The sequence below is a fragment of the Coregonus lavaretus genome (genome assembly GCF_964263955.1).
Source record: "Coregonus lavaretus genome assembly, contig: HAP1_SCAFFOLD_276, whole genome shotgun sequence".
NCBI classification, from domain to species: Eukaryota; Metazoa; Chordata; class Actinopteri; order Salmoniformes; family Salmonidae; genus Coregonus; species Coregonus lavaretus.
This window is the reverse complement of record NW_028157844.1, coordinates 319,252-342,439: the sequence shown is the minus strand read 5'-3', so window position 1 is coordinate 342,439 and position 23,188 is coordinate 319,252. Positions and strand designations below refer to the sequence as shown.

General features: G+C 42.2%; 4 protein-coding genes across 7 annotated transcripts; all 4 read right to left on the bottom strand.

Annotated features, from left to right (window-relative positions):
* Position 1: 1 nt before the first annotated feature.
* LOC311124835 (GTPase IMAP family member 4-like) lies at positions 2-3,416 on the bottom strand. Of its 4 annotated transcripts, none has more exons than XM_084198934.1 (5): positions 3,255-3,416; positions 2,680-2,766; positions 2,228-2,329; positions 1,291-2,067; positions 2-899 (listed from the first exon to the last, which is right to left on the bottom strand). In XM_084198934.1, exons 3-5 carry the CDS (start codon positions 2,256-2,258, stop codon positions 514-516), a joined length of 1,194 nt encoding a protein of 397 aa, XP_084055060.1. In that variant the 5' UTR covers positions 2,259-2,329; positions 2,680-2,766; positions 3,255-3,416; the 3' UTR covers positions 2-513. The 4 variants fall into 4 exon arrangements, with proteins under 4 accessions (XP_084055060.1, XP_084055062.1, XP_084055063.1 ...); XM_084198936.1 differs by having other exon boundaries at positions 2,228-2,325; positions 3,255-3,336; XM_084198937.1 differs by lacking the exon at positions 2,680-2,766 and having other exon boundaries at positions 3,255-3,316.
* LOC311124824 (uncharacterized protein) lies at positions 2,717-5,837 on the bottom strand (the record flags this gene model as incomplete). Its single annotated transcript, XM_084198921.1, has 2 exons — positions 2,717-2,766; positions 4,982-5,837. 2 exons carry the CDS (start codon positions 5,835-5,837, stop codon positions 2,717-2,719), a joined length of 906 nt encoding a protein of 301 aa, XP_084055047.1.
* Positions 5,838-6,712: 875 nt separating this feature from the next.
* On the bottom strand, positions 6,713-15,153 carry LOC311124822 (target of Myb1 membrane trafficking protein). Its single transcript, XM_084198919.1, has 15 exons — positions 15,090-15,153; positions 13,457-13,541; positions 13,199-13,277; positions 12,461-12,610; positions 11,852-11,986; positions 11,382-11,537; positions 10,910-11,026; positions 10,505-10,638; positions 9,865-9,907; positions 9,512-9,647; positions 9,120-9,192; positions 8,720-8,795; positions 8,216-8,293; positions 8,077-8,116; positions 6,713-7,941 (listed from the first exon to the last, which is right to left on the bottom strand). The coding sequence occupies exons 1-15, from the start codon at positions 15,139-15,141 to the stop codon at positions 7,799-7,801; spliced, it is 1,497 nt and encodes a 498-aa protein (XP_084055045.1). The 5' UTR covers positions 15,142-15,153; the 3' UTR covers positions 6,713-7,798.
* A 2,473-nt stretch (positions 15,154-17,626) lies between these two features.
* bglapl (bone gamma-carboxyglutamate (gla) protein, like) lies at positions 17,627-19,566 on the bottom strand (the record flags this gene model as incomplete). Its single annotated transcript, XM_084198917.1, has 4 exons — positions 17,627-17,729; positions 18,591-18,723; positions 19,119-19,325; positions 19,506-19,566. The coding sequence occupies 4 exons, from the start codon at positions 19,564-19,566 to the stop codon at positions 17,627-17,629; spliced, it is 504 nt and encodes a 167-aa protein (XP_084055043.1).
* Positions 19,567-23,188: the final 3,622 nt, after the last annotated feature.

Genomic DNA, 23,188 nt, shown 5'->3' with positions numbered 1-23,188 from the left:
CCCCCCCCCAGTGACGCAAAATCAGAGCAGAAGACGCCATATTCAGGAGGAGCTTATTGGCCACTGTATTACAGTCCAGTACACAGATCTCAAGCAGAAGATAATTTAAAGATCATATCTTTATTATACAATGAACCTTTATAATAGAATAGCATTTTATCTTCAATGTTATAAAATGCACAAGCATTTGTGCACTGTGCAAAACCAACTGAGTTTTTCAACCAGTCTCCACTGTATGATGTGCAGAATACAAATATAGACAACAGGAACTTCAGGTTTAAACAGTTACAAAAAACGGCTGATTCCACTCAGGTCCATATTCTCCTTATCATCCTAATTTTGTATAAAAACCCTTTCTTATGTTCTGGGTATGTTCCCGGTTTGCTGGGTAGTCTGTCCTGTCTCTTCACTGGGGTCAGCCAGTCAAGTCAGGTGAACCATGAGAGTGGCAGTCCATACAACACAGCCCATACACTACATAGCAATAGAACAGTGTTGACATCCAAAAGAGTGTCACTGATCCTTATCAAATCCTTTTGATTTTGGAGAATTGATGAAGAAGTCTGCTCCCTCTTCTCTCCTATGGCTTTCATTTTCCTCACATTTGACTGTGATGGGAATATCCCTTGCTGCTGTAGCGGCTCCACGGACAGCATAACTCACAAGAACAGCCACAATAATGCCTATAGGTATCCCAATACATGCGCCAAGTGTTCCATGTTGTGCACCTGCAACCGCTCCCATGAGTGCTCCCACTACAGCAGTCATAATCATTATTAGTGGTTTGACGTAGTGGCCCACTACAGACAAGGTCTCTTCTCTGTATCCTTGCTTGACAGCCTGTAGGTCCACGTTCCGATTGTCAGCCATCACCGACCTGTCCTGCTTCTCTGTGCTCACTTCAAAGAACAAACAAACATACACACACACACACAGTTCATGAATCAGACCACCGTTACAGATGTAGGATCTTAATTTGAGCCAGTTTGCTACAGCAGGAAAATAATTCTGCAGCAACAGGAAATGTGAATTATTATGTGGATTATTTTTAATGGACAATTATGTAGGGTTTGATACATTTTTCATTAGGGCAAATCAAGTCTAACATTTCAAAGTGGAAATTACAAAGAAGCCTTTTTAAAACTCAAATACACTACAAGTGAACATTTCTTGCTTTGCAGGTATATTCTCAGCAACAAAAGAGTGATCAAATTAAGTTCCTACATCTGTACATATACAGGTCTATGTATTTGCATTTTAGATTTCTAATAGTGGCATTATCATACTTACTACTGGGGGGAAGTAGTTGACTGCTACTCGTCCTCTTCATCAACCCTTCTTTAGGCTTCTCTTCTTTATACTTCTTCAGCTCTTCTTCTTTTTCCTTTAACTCTCTTTTGAATTTCTGTTTCAGTCTGTCCTCTCTGTCTTCATACATCCTTCTCAGCTCGGTCACTTCTCTTGGCATTGTAGTCTCCATCAGTTCATAGTATACTTGGGGGATTAAGAATTCTTCACAGTTTTCTGCTACCATAGCATCTATCTTTTTCAGGAGCTCAGGAATCTGGGAAGGAGAATTCCCACACTCAAGGAGATGGTGTCTGTCTCCACATTTCACTAGAAGGCTTTTTGCTCTGTCAATCAGCTGATTCTGTTCAATGGATGTGCATTTCTCCTCAGCCTCACTGACAAACAAGACCATGGTAAACTTCCATGCCCTAACTGACAGTAGCTCCACGTGATACTGAATTGCCTTTCTATCAGTGGAGGAGAGCAGCTCGCCCATTGGCACCACCAGAAGAAGAGCATGGGGTCCTGGAGGACATAGGGTTACACTATTCTTAATTTCTTTTTTGATATGTGTGGATGTGCGCTTCACAGTGTCCCAGCCAGGTGTGTCTACCACAGTGACGGTCCTTCCAGCCACCTCACCCTGCTTCTTGACACACATGCCTCCTTCACTCCGGAAGTTATCTCTGCCCAGGATGGTTTTGGCAACTGTACTCTTCCCAGCTCCCACTCTCCCAAGCAGCACGAGTCTAAGATCTGACTGGGGAGGAGGACCCCCTGCATCAGAGGGAAATAATCAGTCACAAACTTAGCACACAGTCTAACTAACACAATGTGTCTCAAACATAGGCTGTGTAAAGGAATTAATTATGAAAATGTAATAACATGTCCAAATGTAGGCTAAACATTCTGGAATTCTGAACTGGAATTTCCTTACCATAAACATTTGAGGAGCGTTCACTCGCCATTGCACAGGTGAATAACTTTGTTTTAATGTCGGCTCTCAGAGGTTTCCTCTCACGTGCTGTTCTTTAGCTGTCTTGCATTGAAACAAATATTAATGCAGGTTAAATTATGGTGCAGGTTAAATTAGGTCACCATGGCTTATACACAAAAAGTGTCCCACACCATTCACAATAATACACAATTTATAGAATATTACTATGCCTCTGTCATCATCATCATCCATGTTATAGACTAGCTTAGAATGAGTTACAGAATGAATAAAGACAGTGATATGATTTCTTCTTTCATAAACACTATGTATGTAACAAGGAAGTGAAGGAACCAGTAACACAGGAATCCCTGGTGTTAGAGATTACATTTGATAGTGATTACACATGCATGTTAAATCGACTGTGCCTTGTAAAATAATTATGTTTAACTTACATTTCTATTATTTTTGATAATTCTCAGTTTCCAATAGCTAACAGTACGGCATGCGCAGAAGCGGGCAGACGTGCACGTTAACATTTCCTGAAAAGTTAAGAGGTGGTTTATGAGCATAGTGTATGCACTCTCCAATTACACGATAGACTTTAGTCTAGTTGCATGGAGTCGCCTGCTATTGGTTGTACATAATAGCAAAAAACGTTGTCTGAAGTCACATGCAACACAATAATTGTGTAAAATAAAATGTAAAGACAAAAAAACAACATGTTAAAGCTAAATTAAAGTCATGTTTTCCATCTATGCCCCAAAAAGGGACAAACTGCAGGTATACTGTAATCAAATCCACTCATGCACACACTTCAGTAAAGAAGTGTTCAAGCACAGACAAACACTTGATGTGATGATTATTCCATGATAGGGAAGCCATAAAACTACTTTGTTTAAGCAGAAGAACAAATAAAGTTAAACAATAAGGACTTCAATAATCAAATATAGTCACTGAACAATATTGATAACCATTACATCAACATTCAACAACATATCTGAACGTAAAAATCATGTACTTCACTTACCTTGTAACGCTAGTGGTTCAGTTCTTGAGCTGGCATTAACAGTAAGTCGCATGTAATTGTGAGGAGTGACGCAGGCAAATATGTTCATCCTGTTTGGTTTCTCTTTGCTTTGTGCTACTGTAGGTGTGGCCAGTGCAATGTGCAACACCAACTGAGTTTGTTTAATGCTCTAAAAACACTAGTCTCCACTGTACCACGTGCAGAATATAAATAAAAATATAAAGGCCAACGTATTATTTTTAAAATAATCAGATATTGTTTTTTAAACTGTTAATAATAGATTTATTTTGAAACAGTTGATCAAAAACGAAAGTATTGTCAATAATTGTGACTTTTTGATACAAACTAATCATGTTGACATATTAGAATGAAATAACAGATGTAGAGGACCCAGAAAAGAGAAATCCTTGCATGGCAACACTGCTATCTCTTCCTATTTTAGATGCAGTTACAGATTGACTTATTTCCTGAGTGATATACAGAGCAAACTGGATAGCACACACCTCCTCTACTGTTGAGATATGGTTCCGGGTCAATAGACAACACCTAAGAGCTTTAACCTTGAGCTTCATGTTTATGAAGCAGAGCCAAATATAGACATATATCTAAGGTAGAATGTAAAGTAGAATGCCTCAACGAATGGCCCATTGAGTTTGTATGTAGGCCTATTCTTGACCTATAGAGGTCGATCCCTTTGACTCATTAGATAATTATGACAAAGCATTATCTGGAAAGTAATATTTTTAAATCAGATTTTATATTCTATCAAATGTTTTAACATATTGTCAGCAAATGTGTTCATATTAACAATCATAACATGAAAACAAAATGTAACACTAAAACAAAGACACATGAAGCATCTACTGTATCCGACTATAACAGACAATTCCGCGCCTGAGACAATACTTTTCACAATCCTCCGTCTGTTTCTCCATCGCTGTTTTTTTCTTAAAGCCAAACAGTCCGCAGAACTTTTTATTCTCCTTCTCCCTCTTTTCCACCTCCATCATTGCCCTCCATCGAGAAGGGTTCTGGTTCTTGTGAACAAACAGAGCTCGGAAAATTAGAAATGCTCACTAACAGGGATGTAAACAAATGTGTGCACAAAATGTTTGAGAAATAAGCTTGTTGTGCGTATGGAAAATGTCGGGGATAAAATACATTGACACGTTTGTATTATGATGTTACCACTAGATGACGCTCGTTGACAATAAATAAAATAAAAGGACTGCGTTGTATTCTAGAATATTTCGAAAACAGAACGTTCTTCATGCCTATCCGTCACAGTAGGCTGTCCTGTGTGACAGAAATAGAAAAACGCTGCAAAATGTGAAATCTTATCAAGAAAGAAAGAAAAGGTCTACCTAAAAAAAAAACATTTAAACACATTGGTTGGAAACAAAGTTTATTCAATTTTCGTCCAATAGCCTCGTTTTATACTAATGAAAACAAGTTGATCACAAAAACCAAGTGAATTAATTGTATACAGGTAGCCTAATTTCAGGGCTGGACAAACAATAATTGATAATCATTTGCAAAATAAATTGTTGTAAGCCTACATTGACAATCAGATTTTCAAATCAATTCTATCTTGAATATAGGCCAAACCCAAATAGGCTAAATGTTCGTGATTAACAGTGATCAAATAAACTATTTGCATGAACATTTACACGCTGTAACCACAGGATAAGGCACCTGCCTCCACAAACACTTTCTGCCTGCAACACCTGTCCCCACCACCACAGTCCCCCTGTCGATCCCGGCCATCCCTCTTAACCCATCCCCGCCTCCCTCTTCGCTGCTCCAGCAGTGCCAGGCCAGAATCTTTATCTGTGTGGTTTGGGCCTGCCGGCATGCCATCCCGCTGGGGAAAGAGCAACTCCGCGAGCCACCAGATTTTTCGCAGTCGGTGTGGCGCAACCAGCGGGGCCAGAACACCGGAGCTAATTTTACCCACTGGTAGCGCATTCCACAGGTGGCGGAGCGGACCAGCCAGTCACGCAGAGTGCTGGCAACGTCTGCGGGAAGCTCACTCAAATCCAAATCCTCTGCTTCCTTTTCTAGTTTTCGTTGGTAGCGCGCTGCGCCCTCTGTCAGCTCTGGAGACGCGCGGAAGTTGAACCCCTCGTTGGTGGTGTAGTTTGGTATGGCGGGCGGAGCGGGCGGGTCACCACGAGACGCAGTTTGACCACCAGACGCATCCGTGTCGACGCTTTCCCCCTCCGACGTCCAAACCCTTGCTTCGGCTGGGCGTTCTATGGACATCCAGAACGGATCGAAAGACGAGCCCAAAATGCGCAGGAGCCGGTTGTGCCGCAGGTGTTTGGGTTTCGGTGTGTAATGGTAGTTCTCCTCATTCATCGAGAGTGAATATGGACGAATCAGCTGCGAAGAAGATACGAAACTACTTGATCTGGTCCGTAGAAAGGATACATCATCGAAATCAGTGTATTTTTGGCCTGTAGGAGTTTCCCTGCGCACCTGCTCCTGGTTGGGAATCACTGAAGTTGCGCTGGTGAGAAAGACAAGCAGATATGTCCAGCACAGGGAAACGCTCCTTAACCAATTCACCAATCCGTTCATTTTCCAAATAATGGATGTCTAAAGTGAAGTCAATCACAGAAGTCCAATACTCTCACAGTTGTAATAGGCCTAGGGCATTGAATCAATAGGTACAGAGGACTGTCCCACTTCCCTGTCTCCTCTCCCCTAGCTCTGGCAAGTCTAATATGTGGTTTCTCTGTCTTCCTCTCATAATACATGGTTGTTTTGGAGTGTCCATATGCCCATACAGTCAGTGTATCAGTGCAGACATCCTTGAACACGGACACAATAATACACAAATAGAACTGATGTCAATGAAGTAGGAGCTGGCAGGAATCTATCTTATCACCTGAACAACAGGGATTTTATCAGCTATGGCTGGAACAGGCAATACTGTACCCACTGTCTCTCTCTGGTATGATCACTCAGTCAAAGATTTAGTGTTGAAACACCATAGGCAGGAAAGGAAAGAGACAACGCTAGAGTGGGGATGGTTTGCAGTGGTGAGAAGCGTGAAGGAAGGGTGTGAGTTGTTGACCTTCATTGTGTCACAATGACCTTACAGAAGTGGAAACAGTTGATAATTCCTCATACCATCCCATGTATGTAGCTACTGTAGGCTACTAGGAACAGGTGGGAGACCCAGTGGCCAGGGGAGTGTCGTGAGGTCATAATCACACAAGTTCCTGATACTACACAAACATAACTAGTATCTGCAGCGTGTGGAGCACCCTGAGTCTGAGAGACTGAAACAAACTGGCTGCCCAGACAAAATATGTTATTCAGGACAAGAGCACCTTTCATTTAGGGTTACTGGGATCTTCATGGTCAAAGCCACAAAGTAGCACCACATACTGTATCAAGACTGATAGGTTTCACTATAATAAATAATAATAACACTGTACTATTGTTTTCAAATATCAACTTAGTTTATTTTCATTCATAATATTAAGCTTCACATATACAGTTCACATAGTTCATATACTGCACTATCAAACTTCAGAATTAGAATTAACTGTGAATTTACATGAAAAAGGTTGATATTGCGTTCTGCATTGATTCAACTGGGCTCAGTATTCAGGAATTCTACACAGCACTGACTTTTAAATATACACTGAGTGTACAAAACATTATGAACCTGCTCTTTCCATAACATAGACTGACCAGGTGAATACAGGTGAAAGCTATGATCCCTTATTGATGTCACTTGTTAAATCCACTTCAATCCTTGTAGATGAAGGGGAGGAGACAGGTTAAAGAAGGATTTTTAAGCCTTGAGACAATTGAGCTATGGATTGTGTATGTGTGCCATTCAGAGAGTGAATGGGCTAGATAAAATATTTAAGTGCCTTTGAACGGGGTATGGTAGTAGGTGCCAGACGAATCGGTTTGAGTGTGTCAAGAACTTCAACACTGTTGGGTTTTTCACGCTCAACAGTTTCCTGTGTGTATCAATGGTCCACCACCCAAAGGACATCCAGCCAATTTGACACAACTGTGGGAAGCATTGGAGTCAACATGGGCCAGCATCCCTGTGGAACGCTTTCGACACCTTGTAGATTCCATGCCCAGACGAATTGAGGCTATTCTGAGGGCGGGCGGGCAGAGTCAATATTAGGAAGGTGTTCTTAATGTTTTGTACCCTTACTGTATAGGCAAAAAGGGATTGAATGATGTGATACCACCACAAGGTGGTGACATTGCACACTGTGTGTGTGTGTGTGTGTGAGCAACCAAACGTGCATACTCTGGTGATATATCCACAGTGATAAGGTAAAGTAAAGTGCCACCACAGCATAACTGATTGTCATCATGTCATAGACTAACTACAGCAACAGCACAAAGTGAAGACTGAAAAACATCTTCATTTCAAAGTAGAAACACTGTCTGATTAAAAAGGTAGCAAGGCACTGTGCGTGTTCATCCTATGTGCTGACCAGTGTAGGCTAGGATTGTGTGTCGACCTGTGAGTCCACCTCTGCTGTGTGGGCGCCGCTCTCTCAGAGTGAGAAAAGCTGGTCATGGGAGCTCTCCTGTTGCCGGGCGGATTGTGGCGGGGGCCTGGACGAGACGGGGGGCAGGCTGCGTGTTGAGGGAATGTGGTCGGCCACCTTCGCCCTTTCCTCCAGAAACTTGTCAAACTCTAAGAGAGAGGGAGGGAGAGAGAGTTAATGGTGTGGGTATTGCAACACTGATTTCTACTGGCACAGGCAGAAATAGGATCTTGGCAATGATGATGGTTAAAAAGGGAAGAAAGAAAAACAAGTTGAAGACTTACCCTCACTGGTCAGCCCTTCCCTGTCCCCAGCCTCTGGTTGCTGTAACACGAAACAAGTACATGTAGCAACTCATGACAACCCATTAATGTTTGTTGAAAGGACAAGAAAACACACCACATTAAAAAGTCACCATCTTACCGTTTCTGTGTCCGCAGACAGCCATCTGTCAATGTCTTCCAGGGTGGAGTTCTTAGGGTTAGGCTTAGATGAAGGAATCTGAGGGAGGGAGAGAAATAGAACGAAGAAGAAGGGTAGAAAAGAAACAAAGAGATGTTAATGAGTCTTAGTAGAACGGCACAAGGCAGATGTTTCTAGTGGTGTCTAGTCCTCAGGACCTCAGCGTGTGAATGCATGTTTTCATTCAAACCCATTTCTGCATCATCGCTAATAGAGTAGTTACTTAACTGTTATTTAACTGTGACTGTGTGTTGGACATTGGCTCATTGCTGTTGTCTGCATCGAAACGGTCCCTTCCTGAAAGTTACACCCTTATTGCTGGCAATAACAGGATGATTCAGAATGTAAATCAACAGTAAATTGAAGGCCTTTAAGTCAGTATTTTTAGACCAAAATATATATCCTTCCCTGTGCTTTCCGTAGGATATGTTATGTTGACTGTAGCTAATGAATGAGAAACATTACCGCTCCAGTAACCTGCAACCTGGTGTCCAGGGCTCCAGCCAGTCCTTCCACTGCTCCTGGGTCCTCGTACCGCATACTGGACACACACACACACACACACACACACACACAGTACATAACACTACATCAGTGGAGGCTGCTGAGGGGAGGACGGCTCATAATAATGGCTGGAACGGAGCAAATGGAAACCATGTGTTTGATGTATTTGTTACCATTCCACTAATTCCGCTCCAGTCATTACCACGAGCCTGTTCTCCCCAATTAAGGTGCCTACCAACCTCCTGTGGAACTACATACCATAATATGTATAACAGTCATCTTTGGTGTACATTTCTTCGGTTTGTTTTGATATTTGTATACTGATATAACACCCTACAGCACTACAGTGAAGGTGTCTCACCTCTTCCTCTGATCGGCCAGAGAGCTGCCCCTGGTCTGGGCAAACATGTCAAACTCATCCTCCTCTGGTGCACCTGACACACAGAGACAGGGTATGAGAGGGAAACCAACCAGAATGATCACCTTCTTTTATTCAATGACCACAGCCTCAGAGTAGGAGTGCTGATCTAGGGTCAGTTCAGCCTTTTAGATCATAATGAATACCATTATATGGACAGGGAGGACCTGATCCTAGATCAGCACTCCTACTCTGAGACTTTCTGAATATGGGCTCAGTTTTTTTGTGTAGATTATTTTTGTCAAAGTTTTTTCATACTTTGGTAATGTTAAAGAGAGATTAAGAAATGGAGTCCAACAGGCCTTGAGTTTTAATGCAAAACAGATGCTACTCACTGTGGTTGGCTGCCTGCCTCTGATTGGAGGGAGCGCTGAATGCGGGTTGGCTGGCGGCCGCAGAGGTGGTTGCTGGTTGGCTGAGGGACTGGGGCATAGGGCTGAGGTCAATGAGGTTGGCCCTGGCAGGAGTCTGCTATAAGGCAGAGGGAGAGGATACATTGAGTCGTGTTCAGGATGGTGCAGCGTATTGAACGTTGCAATTAGAGTTGCCATAAAGAGAGCTGAAATGACTGCTTACATGTCAGAGAGGCATGTCTTGTCAACAGAATATATTTATATCTGAACATTGTGCCCTACTGAACTAGATGTAAAAACACAAATACAAAAACAAAAGTGACAGATGGCTGTACCTGCTCTGTAGTTGTTCTCTGGGCCTTATTGAGTCTGTCAAACCTAAACAACATGGGAGAAAAATAAAAAGACGATGTATAATCTTGAAAGCACAGACTTCAGAACATGGACAATCTGTACTGTGTAATACATGTGCCTCATTTTCAATGTCTTTGAGGGCAAATCAGTTTGTGAATGCAAGTAGCCGAGTCGTGTGTGTGTGTGTGTGTGTGTGTCAGACCTAGGTTCAAATACTATTTACGGTATTTCAATTATTTTCAAAGATATTTGGAAGTAAGTAATTAGATATTTTTTATTTGAAAAGATAAGTAGTTCAATATTAGAATGTACAGGATTTGGAAATACACTTGGAAAGTATTGGTATGTATTTGAAAATACTCATATACAGTCCTCTGATTCAAATACAATCCCATGCACAGGTATTTGAAAATAGTATTCGAAATAAGTAAATGAAAATACTTCCAAATAGTAGGCTATTTATAGGAAATTATTTGAAAATATTTTCAATAGAAGTAGTTGATTCGAGCCACATTATTTGAAAATACTCAAATACACAGAACATAAGTATTTAAATAACAAATACACATGTATTTGAACCCAGGTCTGGTGTGTGCGTGTGCGTGTGTGTGTCCGCCTTACCTGTCGTAGCGGATGAAGGCATTGTTTAAGTCATCGTTGACGACCAGCAGCTCCTCTATGAGGCCCTCGCCCACCAGCCTGGGGATCAGCTCCACCACACGGCTCTGCATCTCCCTACACACCTGGTACAACTGCTGCTCACACAAACAGAGGGGGTTGGGAGGGACGGGGGTTAGAGGGAGTGGAAGAGAGAGAGAAAGCGAGAGAGAGCGACAGAAGGAGGGCGGGGGGGAGAGAGAGAACATCCAGGAATCACTGCCTGATAACACTGAATTTGAATATATGACAGAAGTGCATTTTAATACATGAAGGCAATAACCAGGGAAAGAGACCACAAGAAGAAAGGGAGAGAGAGAAAGAGAGGGAGTAGAGATGCATGAGAGGAAGAAAGACGTGCAGACAGACCTGCAGTAGCTCTGAGTCCTCCTGCTGGCTCTGTCCAGGCGTCAGCTGGTTCAACATCTCAGTCATCACAGTCAGGTTCCCCCTGACCAGAGCCAGGTCAACTCTCAGCTTCTGGGCCTGAAAGTTCATCAACAGAAGCATCCTTAGGCTCTTAGTCAACTCTTTCTTAAATGAGGCTTGGGGAAAGACATGAGGAGAGGAGGAAAATAATCATAGAGGCTATTGAGGAGTCGTCGTCATGGATGGGCAGGCCTTACCACTTTAACCACGGTGGTACATACAGACATTTCCCCTAGGCGCTGGTTTAAACATGGGCTTTTCCCAACAATTTGAAGAGATAAATCATAAGTGGTCCTAAACAGAACCAACACTTAGGGCCTCGTTTAACTGTAGCTAGTATTTACTCACACTGTGTGTACATGAGTATTCCCACAATATCAACAGGGTAATGCATTTACAATCTATTCAGTACCTGTTGAGGAGAGATGGAGATGGGTCCATCGCTGAGCTGTGGGGGCAAGGCAGTCAGTGCAGCCTGGGTAGGGACCGAGGCAGCAGGGCCACGGGGAGTCTGACTCTGAGGAGGTGGAGCTGGCACTGTAACAGAGGAGTCGTTCTCTGGAATGCTCTAGGAAACAACAGAAAGACAGCAATGTAATAGAGTCAGTTAGCACATGATTTGATCCAAAACAACAGACATGGCTCATGCAGGAATGCAAACATCATGCTCCAACCAACTGAGCCATCGGAACCTCAACATAGTAAAGGGTATGTTTTGTGGGAAGGGTGTGTGTGTGTGTGTTTTTGTGTAAGATAAATAGTGATCTATCCAGAGATAACAGACATGAAGAGTCTAAAGGTCAAAGTTCAGCAGGTGACGTGCCTCACCATAGAATTACATAAGGAATCAACAGTAAATTAGAGGATCTCTATGAGCCTTACCCTGAGGGGAGTGTGGATAGGGGAGAGGGCGTCCAGGTCGGTCATAGGGAACTCCAGGCCCCGCCTCCTCAGATCCTCATACACACAGACCACACCTCCTAGGGAGGGAGAGCTACGGAACGCATCGGCCCACGCCTGAGAGAGAGAGACAGAGAGAGACAGATAGAGAGAGATAGAGACAGAGAGAAACAGATAGAGAGAGATAGAGAAAGATAGAGAGTGCGAGTGGGATAGAGTTTGAGAGGGGAGGAGGATAAGAAGATACTTTATGATAGACAAAGGCATGTTTTCTCTGTTCATTCATAAAGTTCTGAGTTTGTAATGAACGTTGTCATTCCAACCAATTTCTCCATTATCTCTAATTGATATGACATTAAATGACATTAAATCACTGCATTAACCCTATCATAACTTATAACAAGGGCCTCTACAGTCTTGCAATAGTGGGATAATGTCCAAGCCAAATCAACAGTCAATAAACAGCGGAGTTGTACAGTACCTGTATACAATCCAAATGGATCGTCTGAAATGGCCCCCTATTGGCCAGAGCCCAAACGTAGTGCACTATATACGTGCCATTTCAGACTCAACCTATGAGATGCAACCCACCTGTATGAGGCTCAGCACCCGGTCGTGCAGGGTGGTGGGAGGGTTGTTCTTGGGCAGGATGGCTCGTACCAGAACCCCCTCCACAAAGTCCTGGGACGCCACTAGAACGTGGAACCGATGGCCACAGTTCTTCACGCACGCCTCCAGAACCTAAAGATAGATACAGGAGGAACGACTGAGAATACACACATTGCAAGGAACAAACTGTACTGTACTGTATACAGCCCCATTTATCAATCAATATTTATAAAGCCCTTTTTACATCAGCAGATGTCACAAAGAGCTATACAGAAAACCCAGCCTAAAACCCCAAAGAGCAAGCAATGCAGATGTAGAAGACTCCCTAGAAAAGGCAGAAACCTAGAGAGGAACCAGGCTCTGAGGGGTGGCCAGTCCCCTTCTGGCTGTGCCGGGTGGAGATTATAACAGTACATGGCCATTAAGGTCAGATTTTTCTCCAAGACGTTCAAACTTTCATAGATGACCAGCAGAGTGAAATAATAATCACAGTGGTTGTAGAGGTTGCAACAGGTCAGTACATCAGGAGAAAATGTCACTTGGTTTTTCATAGCCGGGCATTTAGAGGTTGAAATAGCAGGTGCGGTTCAGTCACTCCCTGAAGTCACTCAATTCCCGTCTCGGGAATCCCCAGTGAGAGACCCAGATGATTCAACATTCCCCATCAAGAGAATGCCAATCTTTAGAATATGGAATAGAAAGAACTGAACTAATACTCACTGTCAGAGCCAACATGATCTCCCTGAAGCTCTTATTACCCACAATCCTCTTCTTTATGGCTTTGACTGCATCTTTGGGTCTAGGGAGGAAAACCACACATACACACTTCCAGCATCAATTCACAGAAAGACTGTATTTATTGTTATCATATTATCAGTGGTGGTAACTGTTTGACATCGAAAAAGATGCTGTACAAAACAGTCATCAATAAAAACACAATAGAAAACAAATGGCCTAAGTGACTGCATCCATAGTTACCCTTCGTCTGTCTCGTTGATGATGTCACATATCTCCATGTTAAGGGCCCAGTCCTCTGAATGCAGCACGGCGCTGGTGGCTCGTTCTGTCAACATCAACAGGAGATATTATCCCCTTATTATGACTGTCTGAGACGACAAACAATATGATATTATACTCTTATTATGACTGTCTGAGACGACAAAGAACATGGATGATTAATCATGTCTACTGTATGCAGATAGACAAACAACATGGATGATTATGCAGATAGGCAGACTATAAAGTCACATTTTATACCCCAGCATTATCGATACTTATCAATACATATCAATGCAGCTAGATATCAAGATAACACATAGGATACCACCTAGCCTATGAGCGACCGTAAACGTAGGCCTACTGTCAAACCTATTCAGCAGGCATTGGCCTACACATAATTGTTATAAACAATTGTTGGTTGATTTTAATTGAATAATGATTAAGTTTAAAGTATTTACAATCTAGCAAATTATCTAAGCTCAGCTAAATGTGATCAAAGTCAACCCCTTGGCATTTATTGAGGAATGTTTGTTCCCATTTCATCCTCTAAGCACTCCACTCTGTGGCCTCTTTTGTTGGTCCTTATAATTCTCTGCTAATCTCCCTCATTTCCCTCTCACCCACCCCCCCCCTCTCTCTCTCTCTCTCTCTCTCTCTCTCTCTCTCTCTCTCTCTCTCACCCACCCTCTCACCCACCCTCTCTCTCTCTCTCTCTCTGTCACTCCCCCTATTTCATGTGACTGTCAGCTGGTTCTGTTCGCATTCCCTCCAAGGTAGTCTAAACATATGACATGTGAGAGAGAGAGGGAGAAGTGGATGAAGTAAGAGGGTTTGGGTGTGTGTGTTATCAGGAACAAAAGATCAGCAAGGATGTCAACACTTTCACTAGACTGGACAGTAGACATAACTGTCCATAGCTCATCTCCATCAAAAGACCTGTGACATAAAAACATTATCTGCATTTGATATAGACAGTTTGTTCCAGATATCAATGACGTAATGATGTGGAAGTTGACCAACTTTGACTGCAATAATGCAATGTCATTTAAGAAACCAGGATTTAAATGAATTGTGAAATGTTCATAGGTTAGGCTGATTATAAATTCAGTCTTGAAATGGGGTCTAGTTTAAAACGGTTTGTGAGCCAAAGGGCTGCTTTGGTCCAGTTTTGAATAAGGAAGTAAGCAACAACTTCTATGTCCCTAAACCCACCCATTGACATCAGTGATTCGTCAATATTGCTGTCATGTCACCACAGGTTACGAATCAAATGGACGATAAGGGTCATTTAGACTGCCTCTAGTATTTGATTGGTTTGAGAACACATCTTTCAAGGCAGATATCGACATTAACATTTATACGTATATAGTACTTAGCAAATAAAAGTAGCTGCAATTCCTCCTTTTCTGTCTGAACCTCTATAACAAAATAGCCCCTGTAACTTTGAAATTTTTTATTAAACGTTTGAACAGAAATAAATAGCTAGCTAGATACAGTTTGCAACTTTCTAAAGTTTAGTTGTGATGTCATTCAACGTTGCGGCTCGAGCGACGCATAATTAGCTTGATGGCTCTGCTTTGAACAGCTTTCTGCAATATTTCTCCCGACTTACCAATTCGTTGTCCAACAGGAGAAGAGAAGGGGCTTCCTATAAGAAACTCCATATTTTCCACAAAGTCGTAATTCCAAAACGGTACTTTTTTCACTACCAATACCCTGTTATTTCCCCGTTAGTAAGTAGACCTGTGTGGCGCTAGACACAACAAAGATTAGCCACAATAGTTGATTTTGCCTTCAAAATAAAGGTTCCCCCATTGCAAACGGATACAAACAGTGGAATCAAGCCATATTTGGACTAGATAATGCTAAACAAGGTTATAATGTTATTACATAATTTTAAATGAAGTGCAATAATTCATCATTTGTGTCAATAAACATATATTTGTTGAAATCCCACTGTGGCTGTATTAGACCACATAATTGCCTTGGGGGCATACTAATATGTACTGTACAGCCTAAACTAGAGATTGTGCTCCCATGAAATGGAGTATCAGCCTATTCAGTGACACCCACAGAAAACTACTTTGCTCTTATTAGGGAACTTTTACTGTGGGAAATCAGCTCATTGTGCGTATTGAACATTCATATTGGACTGTGCAAGAGCTAAGACACTAATATTTGTGTAAATTCTACACAGTTGTGTTCTGTGAGTGTCAGTGAGTTGGCTGATACCCCATTTCATGGTGCACAATCCATAGGTTAGGCTCTACAGTGCAATATGAATGTTCAACACACAATAGACTGACTGGAAAGGTGATTTCCATTTTACATTTTTACATTTTACATTTCCATTTCCCACAGTCAAAGTCCTGCAATAAGAGCTAAGATGCTAATATTTGTGTAAACTCTACACAGTTGTGTTCTGTGAGTGTCACTGAGTAGGCTGATACCGCATTTCATGGTCCCAAGATCCATAGGTAAGGCTGTAGAGCGCATATAATTGTGCCACCAATGCAAGTCTAATACAGCCACAGTGCGGTTTCAAAATAATTTAACTTTTTGGTGTCAAATTAACTAATTATTATTTTTTAAATTGTATTTATATAACAACATTCCGACCTTGTTTAGTATTGTCTAGTCCAAATATGTCATGAATCCACTATTTGTATCCGTTTGAATCACTTTCAATGGGGGACATTTATTTTGAAGGCGAACCGCAAATTCCAGTATTGGGGCTAGCTTCACACAGGTTGTAGGTTGATCTGTGGCGGCGCGGTCACGTGAAAACCACCAGGCCAGGCTATGATTATAAGAAGGATGACATACTGTATTATAAGGTGGATGTGTGGGCAGGACAGGGGACACACTCTTTTCACGGCACTTCGAGACAAATGGATTTTCGTAGCAGGTTAAGAGAGCATTTTTGCTAACCCTTACACTTTTCCCAACCTTTAACCTCAGTCTTCTAACCTGCTACATAAATTATCCTAACCTGCTGCGTAAGTTTTCCTAGCCCTCTACGAAAAAGTCACTTCGGTATCGAAGTGCCATGAATAGTGTTTCCCATGTGGACACTCAGCAGTGGAGGCTGCTGAGGGGAGGATGGCTCATAATAATGGCTGGAACGGAGCAAATGGAATGGCATCAAACACATGGAAACCACGTGTTAGATGTATTTGATACCATTCCACTCATTCTTCTCCAGCCATTACCACGAGCCCGTCCTGCCCAATTAAGGTGCCACCAACCTCCTGTGGTGGATGCCAGTCAGTGAGATATGCCCTCATGTGTTAATATCTAGTCTTTAGGTATAAAACAAATACTTATTCAAACAAATACCCAAGAGGACAAGTGAGACAGACTGGTATAGAAGCCTACATGGACTAGGTCCCAATACTGTACTCAATTTGCTATAAAGAAAACACCCAAACACAAAATATTACAATGTTCTCCACTTTATTCAACACTTATGTGCAAGACAGTAGTCAAAGTGTCAGTCAACAAGGTTTGAGTTGCATACAAACTGTGGTGTCACTCTTTCTAAACCCCTCCTTATACGATTGTCATCATCACTAAATCAATCAATACAAATCTATGACAGTATTGACATTCAGCAATAATTACACTATGAACCGGACACAATTTAATATTTTCAAATAAAATTAACTTTATGGTTATAATATATTGCAGATAAATGATAATGTGCGCTTTAGCCTACCTGACACTACAAAACGGATAAAGATTGATGCATTTATGATACAATACATTTGCGGTTTTAGCACCATTCGTTGTGATATTGATGTTGAGCAATTTATAACCACAGGACTCAGTTCCTATGTGCCTCTAGTTTCTCCTCAATATTACAAAAGCTTGGGTCAGACATGCCTTTTCTTACATTACCCAAAACATATAGTTACAGCCGGCACTACGAGTACTGTAGCTACCAATTTCACTTGTGGCTGGTCTCGTAAAGTCCCATAACTCGGTCTGCTCCCTAAAACGTGGACGAAACCAGTTAGTTTTTGTTTTCTATGCCCTTATAAGGACACTGTAGGGAGTAGTTGATCCCTTCTCAAGAATGTAGCTTCATGATGGTGAAATGGAAGAGAGTATTTTCTCTCTCTCCAGTTTGTATAGTAAAGAGTCTGTTTAGAAGGGAGGTGGTCCATAGTATGCGGTGTATGCTGCAACGATGCCTGCTGTCTCCGCCATGTGCTCACAGGCCAGGTTGAGCTCACACACCTCACTCAGACTGGACGAGAGAGAGAGAGAGAGAGAGAGAGAGAGAGAGAGAGAGAGAGAGAGAGAGAGAGAGAGAGAGAGAGAGAGAGAGAGAGAGAGAGAGAGAGAGAGAGAGAGAGAGAGAGAGAGAGAGAGAGAGAGAGAGAGAGAGAGAGAGAGAGAGAGAGAGAGAGAGAGAGAGAGAGAGAGAGAGAGAGAGAGAGAGAGAGAGAGAGAGAGAGAGAGAGAGAGAGAGAGAGAGAGAGAGAGAGAGAAAGTTGGGGTTAATTGACTTCTTGTTTCATGTGTTTTTTGTGTGTGTTTTTTTACAAAATAGGACAAATATTCTGCATATTTTGCTCCAGTCATTTGGCTTGTATGAAGTACATTAAGAGTGTGGCCTAAATGTAAATGTGTAGGGTAAAATGTAAACAGATTATTTGGTCTCTTGGCGGTGACGATGCAATTAACATTCCACACTTTTTCCCAAGCATCATTGCAACGCCACACATTCTAACACCAAATCATACGTGAGGTAACACCCTTGACTGTTAAACGACTAAATGAGGCTTTCAGGAAAAGGAACCCCCATAATTATAGTAGGTCACATTTGACATATGGTTGTGACAGCTGTTTGCTGGCAGATAGCCATAGTAGAGTGTGTGTAGTGTAGTGTTGAGTGATGGTAGCAAAAAGCTTTAGTAAAAGTGCTGTAGTATTGAAGTAGTGTACTACAGTACTGGTAGGGCATTTGTCTATTTGCTATAGGGAATGTTGTCTGAATGTCGAATCGTCTATTAACTTGTACATCTTCTATCGAGTAATGGTGGAGTAGTTCTGTGAAGGGTGTGTGTTCTAGAATTTCTAGTTCTAAAAGGGTATTGGAGCCTACCTCTCCACCTGGGTGAGGGTGAAGGCAGCAGCTGCAGGTCCAGCCGCCCTCTTTCTCCTCAGCAGCACTGAGGCCAGGTCTCTCTTCATGATCACCTCTGGCTCTGTAGCTGCAGCTGGGTCCTCTGCTGTAGCTGGAACACCTACACCTACACACACACACACACACACACACACACACACACACACACACACACACACACACACACACACACACACACACACACACGTCAACCCTTATACAGTACAAATGTGGTTTTACTTCCTATTATAGAGCAGCAACGGTAGCCTATATTAATGAACAGTTTCACTTCCCATTTTTTGTGTCAACACAAACATGTACACATACTCCTACACATTTCCTGATACCATTACAAATACAAACACAAAGAAGGCTACACTCTTCCCTTTCTATGCAGATCTGCATACACAGCATACACTTTCTGCTAGGATCAATGCGTCTGTTAACTTTACATCAGCACACTGCTGAGCAATGACACCATTTAGAGGAGTTCGAGAGATGGCAGACCTTCAGCACTAGCTGACTCTGAAGAGGAAGACGAGGAAGAGGATGAGGAAGAGTCCGAGGAGTCTGAGGCAGAGGAGTCAGAGGCTGATGAGTCGGAAGCCGAGGAGGAAGAGGAAGAAGCTGATGAAGATGCGGAGGAGTCTGCGGCTGGTGCTGGTTCAGCGGGAGGGTCAGGAGCAGGATCGACAACCACATCAGGATCCAAGTCTGTTGAACGGAGAAAATTACATTGGCTAATGCTTTAAGGCTTGTTATAAGCATGTATGAGCTTTTATAATGTCTTACTATAAAACGTGTTACGTTAGTTCTCTCGTTAGTTAATCTCTTTCAGAATACATCGTCACAATCAGAAGTTATGAAACAACACAATATGCTTTCCCAATTTACCGTTCATGGACAGAGAGACCGACAGGACAGCACAAATGGTCAGGAGAGTCAGAGACTTCATGTTGTTTTTGGGTGGTTGTCTTGCTGCCTTCTTGAACTACCAGTGAGTGGTAATAGTATAACTTTGGTTCTTTCTCTGCTTCTTTCAATGCGTTCTTCTCTGTATATCCCTCCATTCCCTCCATGGTCAATATATACTGAAGTCATCCCCCTCCCAATCAGATACATACAATGGTCAGACTATGTGATTGGTTAGGGAATCGAATGTCAACTTGTCCCACTTCCACATTCCTGGACACTCATCACACAACAACCCACACACCCGGCAGGCACAGGAACCGGCTAAAACACACCCACACAAACATACACACTCGATGTGGCATACATACATGTACAAGTATTTGATCCCCTGCTGATTTTGTACGTTTGCCCACTGACAAAGAAATGATCAGTCTATAATTTTAATGGTAGGTTTATTTGAACAGTGAGAGACAGAAAAACAACAAAAAAATCCAGAAAAAACGCATGTAAAAAATGTTATAAATTGATTTGCATTTTAATGAGGGAAATAAGTATTTGACCCCTCTGCAAAACATGACTTAGTACTTGGCGGCAAAACGCTTGTTGGCAATCACAGAGGTCAGACGTTTCTTGTAGTTGGCCACCAGGTTTGCACACATCTCAGGAGGGATTTTGTCCCACTCCTCTTTGCAGATCTTCTCCAAGTCATTAAGGTTTCGAGGCTGACGTTTGGCAACTCGAACCTTCAGCTCCTTCCACATATTTTCTATGGGATTAAGGTCTGGATACTGGCTAGGCCACTCCAGGACCTTAATGTGCCTCTTCTTGAGCCACTCCTTTGTTGCCTTGGCCGTGTGTTTTGGGTCATTGTCATGCTGGAATACCCATCCACGACCTATTTTCAATGCCCGGGCTGAGGGAAGGAGGTTCTCACCCAAGATTTGACGGTACATGGCCCCATCCATCGTCCCTTTGATGCGGTGAAGTTGTCCTGTCCCCTTAGCAGAAAAACACCCCCAAAGCATAATTTTTCCACCTCCATGTTTGACGGTGGGGATGGTGTTCTTGTGGTCATAGGCAGCATTCCTCCTCCTCCAAACACGGCGAGTTGAGTTGATGCCAAAGAGCTCTATTTTGGTCTCATCTGACCACAACACTTTCACCCAGTTCTCCTCTGAATCATTCAGATGTTCATTGGCACACTTCAGACGGGCATGTATATGTGCTTTCTTGAGCAGGGGGACCTTGCGGGCGCTGCAGGATTTCAGTCCTTCATGGCATAGTGTGTTACCAATTGTTTTCTTGGTGACTATGGTCCCAGCTGCCTTGAGATCATTGACAAGATCCTCCCGTGTAGTTCTGGGCTGATTCCTCACCGTTCTCATGATCATTGCAACTCCACGAGGTGAGATCTTGCATGAAGCCCCAGGCCGAGGGAGATTGACAGTTATTTTGTGTTTCTTCCATTTGCGAATAATCGCACCAACTGTTGTCACCTTCTCACCAAGCTGCTTGGCGATGGTCTTGTAGCCCATTCCAGCCTTGTGTAGGTCTACAATCGTGTCTCTGACATCCTTGGAGAGCTCTTTGGTCTTGTCCATGGTGGAGAGTTTGTAATCTGATTGATTGATTGCTTCTGTGGACAGGTGTCTTTTATACAGGTAACAAACTGTGATTAGGAGCACTCCCTTTAAGAGTGTGCTCCTAATCTCAGCTCGTTACCTGTATAAGAGACACCTGGGAGCCAGAAATCTTTCTGATTGAGAGGGGGTCAAATACTTATTTCCCTCATTAAAATGCAAATCAATTTATAACATTTTTTACATGCGTTTTTCTGGATTTCTTTTTTGTTATTCTGTCTCTCACTGTTCAAATAAACCTACCATTAATATTATAGACTGATCATTTCTTTGTCAGTGGGCAAACGTGCAAAATCAGCAGGGGATCAAATACTTTTTTCCCTCACTGTACATGCAACCCATATAGCGGAACCAATCAAATGAAACAAGTAGGGGTGTGTAAGAGGGTTTCTATAAATTGAATTCTTCTTCTATGTAACCCCCTTGATTGCACAGAAAATATTAAATATGTTCTAGAATGGACCTTACATAATCATCACACCAAGAATATTGTGTCTAAAATCAGAGAAATAAAGACAAATGCTGGTTTGAAAATTAAATATAGGCTTTGTGTTGAGAAATATGATTAGAAACATAGGCTACTTCTGGCATTGTTATTGTTGTAATGTACATGTAATTTACAAACTAAAAGGAAACACCATCATAAAACATCTTCATTCAACTGGGTTGAGATCACCCCACTTTCAAAGTCAAAGATCTCAGATCTTGTCACAAACAAAATAAAGGTCAACTGGGCCTGCCCAGCTTTTTTATACATGACCCTAAGCATGATGGGGACCAGGAACCACACCTGTGTGGAACTGGTTTTAATGTCTATGGTGTGGAAGCAACTGCTTTCAATATACTTTGTATCCCTCATTTATGCAAGTGTTTCCTTTATTCTGGCAGTTACCTGTATGTGCATGCTAAATTAAGTCCTGTAAAAGTTATATTCATTCACGCCAATTATTCTGAATTCCAACCGATAATTTCCCCCTATTTCGGTCTAAATGGAATCAATCCTGAAATTCCCCTGAATTCGATTCCATCCCCACCATTCATCAGTGTAGTATAAATAATCCCAGCAGCAATACCTCAAAAAGCCAAACGGGTCAGAATAGAAGCAATATCCCTCTAAATAAGACATTGTCTATAAATTGTGATTGGATTTAAATCAGGCCCCAGCCAGTGGCGGGTAGCGAAAACTCTGGGTCTGAGTTGCTGAGAGGCTCAGCTCCTCGGCTGCTCGCCTCCAACTCCCACAAACCCCAAACTACAGCCCGGGTTTACCACACACTACTAATCGAGTGACTGGGAACAGCACTGAGACTCATTATGTGACAGAGATTAATTACAGGTCTACCAGTGTCCCACCGAAGCCACAGCCGTTCACTATATAAAGGCTGGGGCCATTCAATTCCAGCCAGATCCACAGCCACGCGGTTTAAACGAACTTAACGACCCAACTGTTACAGGTATAAATAGCCTACCTGGGTTGCCCATATGTTAAATGCACAATGATGTGTATGATATGCATATGGATTGGATAGATTTGTTTTGGTGGGGGCCTATTATAGACTATGGTTGGTCGATATATAGAGATACAAGCTTGCGTCTGCTGATATCGGCTGATATCATATTTCGTTTTCCAGACTGTGGACAGAGAGTAAATCCATATAGAAAGGTAAATATGGTAGATAATCCAATATGTCTTGATGTATATATTTATATATCTCGGAGCCTACACCAGAGGCCTGGTTGTGTGTTAAAATGAGAAATACCATTGCCCTCTGCTGTAGCAGACTGACCTTGTTGTCAATCTCTTGCTGGTCTGTTGTTATTCTTGGTGTTAAAGGGGCAATCTGTAGTTGCTACATCCATGTTTTGATGTAAATGATTTATATGTTGTCATTGATTCTTGAAGAATATAACTTATAAATGCCTCATGAGTTTAGTTCAACTGTCATACCTCATCAGAACCCAAAATATAAGCTTGTTATTCTCCAATGTTTATAAAGTGAACAAACACTGTATAGCCTCAAA

Bases quoted from the DNA above. Each gene is read 5' to 3' on its own strand.
- LOC311124835 (XM_084198934.1), bottom strand. From the start codon at position 2,258: ATGGCGAGTGAACGCTCCTCAAATGTTTATG. The intron at 2,068-2,227 runs GTAAGGAAATTC...CCTCTGATGCAG, and splicing joins ACGCTCCTCAAATGTTTATG to GGGGTCCTCCTCCCCAGTCA. The intron at 900-1,290 runs GTAAGTATGATA...TGTTCTTTGAAG, and splicing joins TCAACTACTTCCCCCCAGTA to TGAGCACAGAGAAGCAGGAC.
- LOC311124822 (XM_084198919.1), bottom strand. From the start codon at position 15,141: ATGGAGTTTCTTATAGGAAGCCCCTTCTCTTCTCCTGTTGGACAACGA. The intron at 11,987-12,460 runs GTGGGTTGCATC...TCTCTCTCTCAG, and splicing joins GGGTGCTGAGCCTCATACAG to GCGTGGGCCGATGCGTTCCG. The intron at 8,294-8,719 runs GTAATGTTTCTC...TCCCTCCCTCAG, and splicing joins GGTTGCAGGTTACTGGAGCG to ATTCCTTCATCTAAGCCTAA.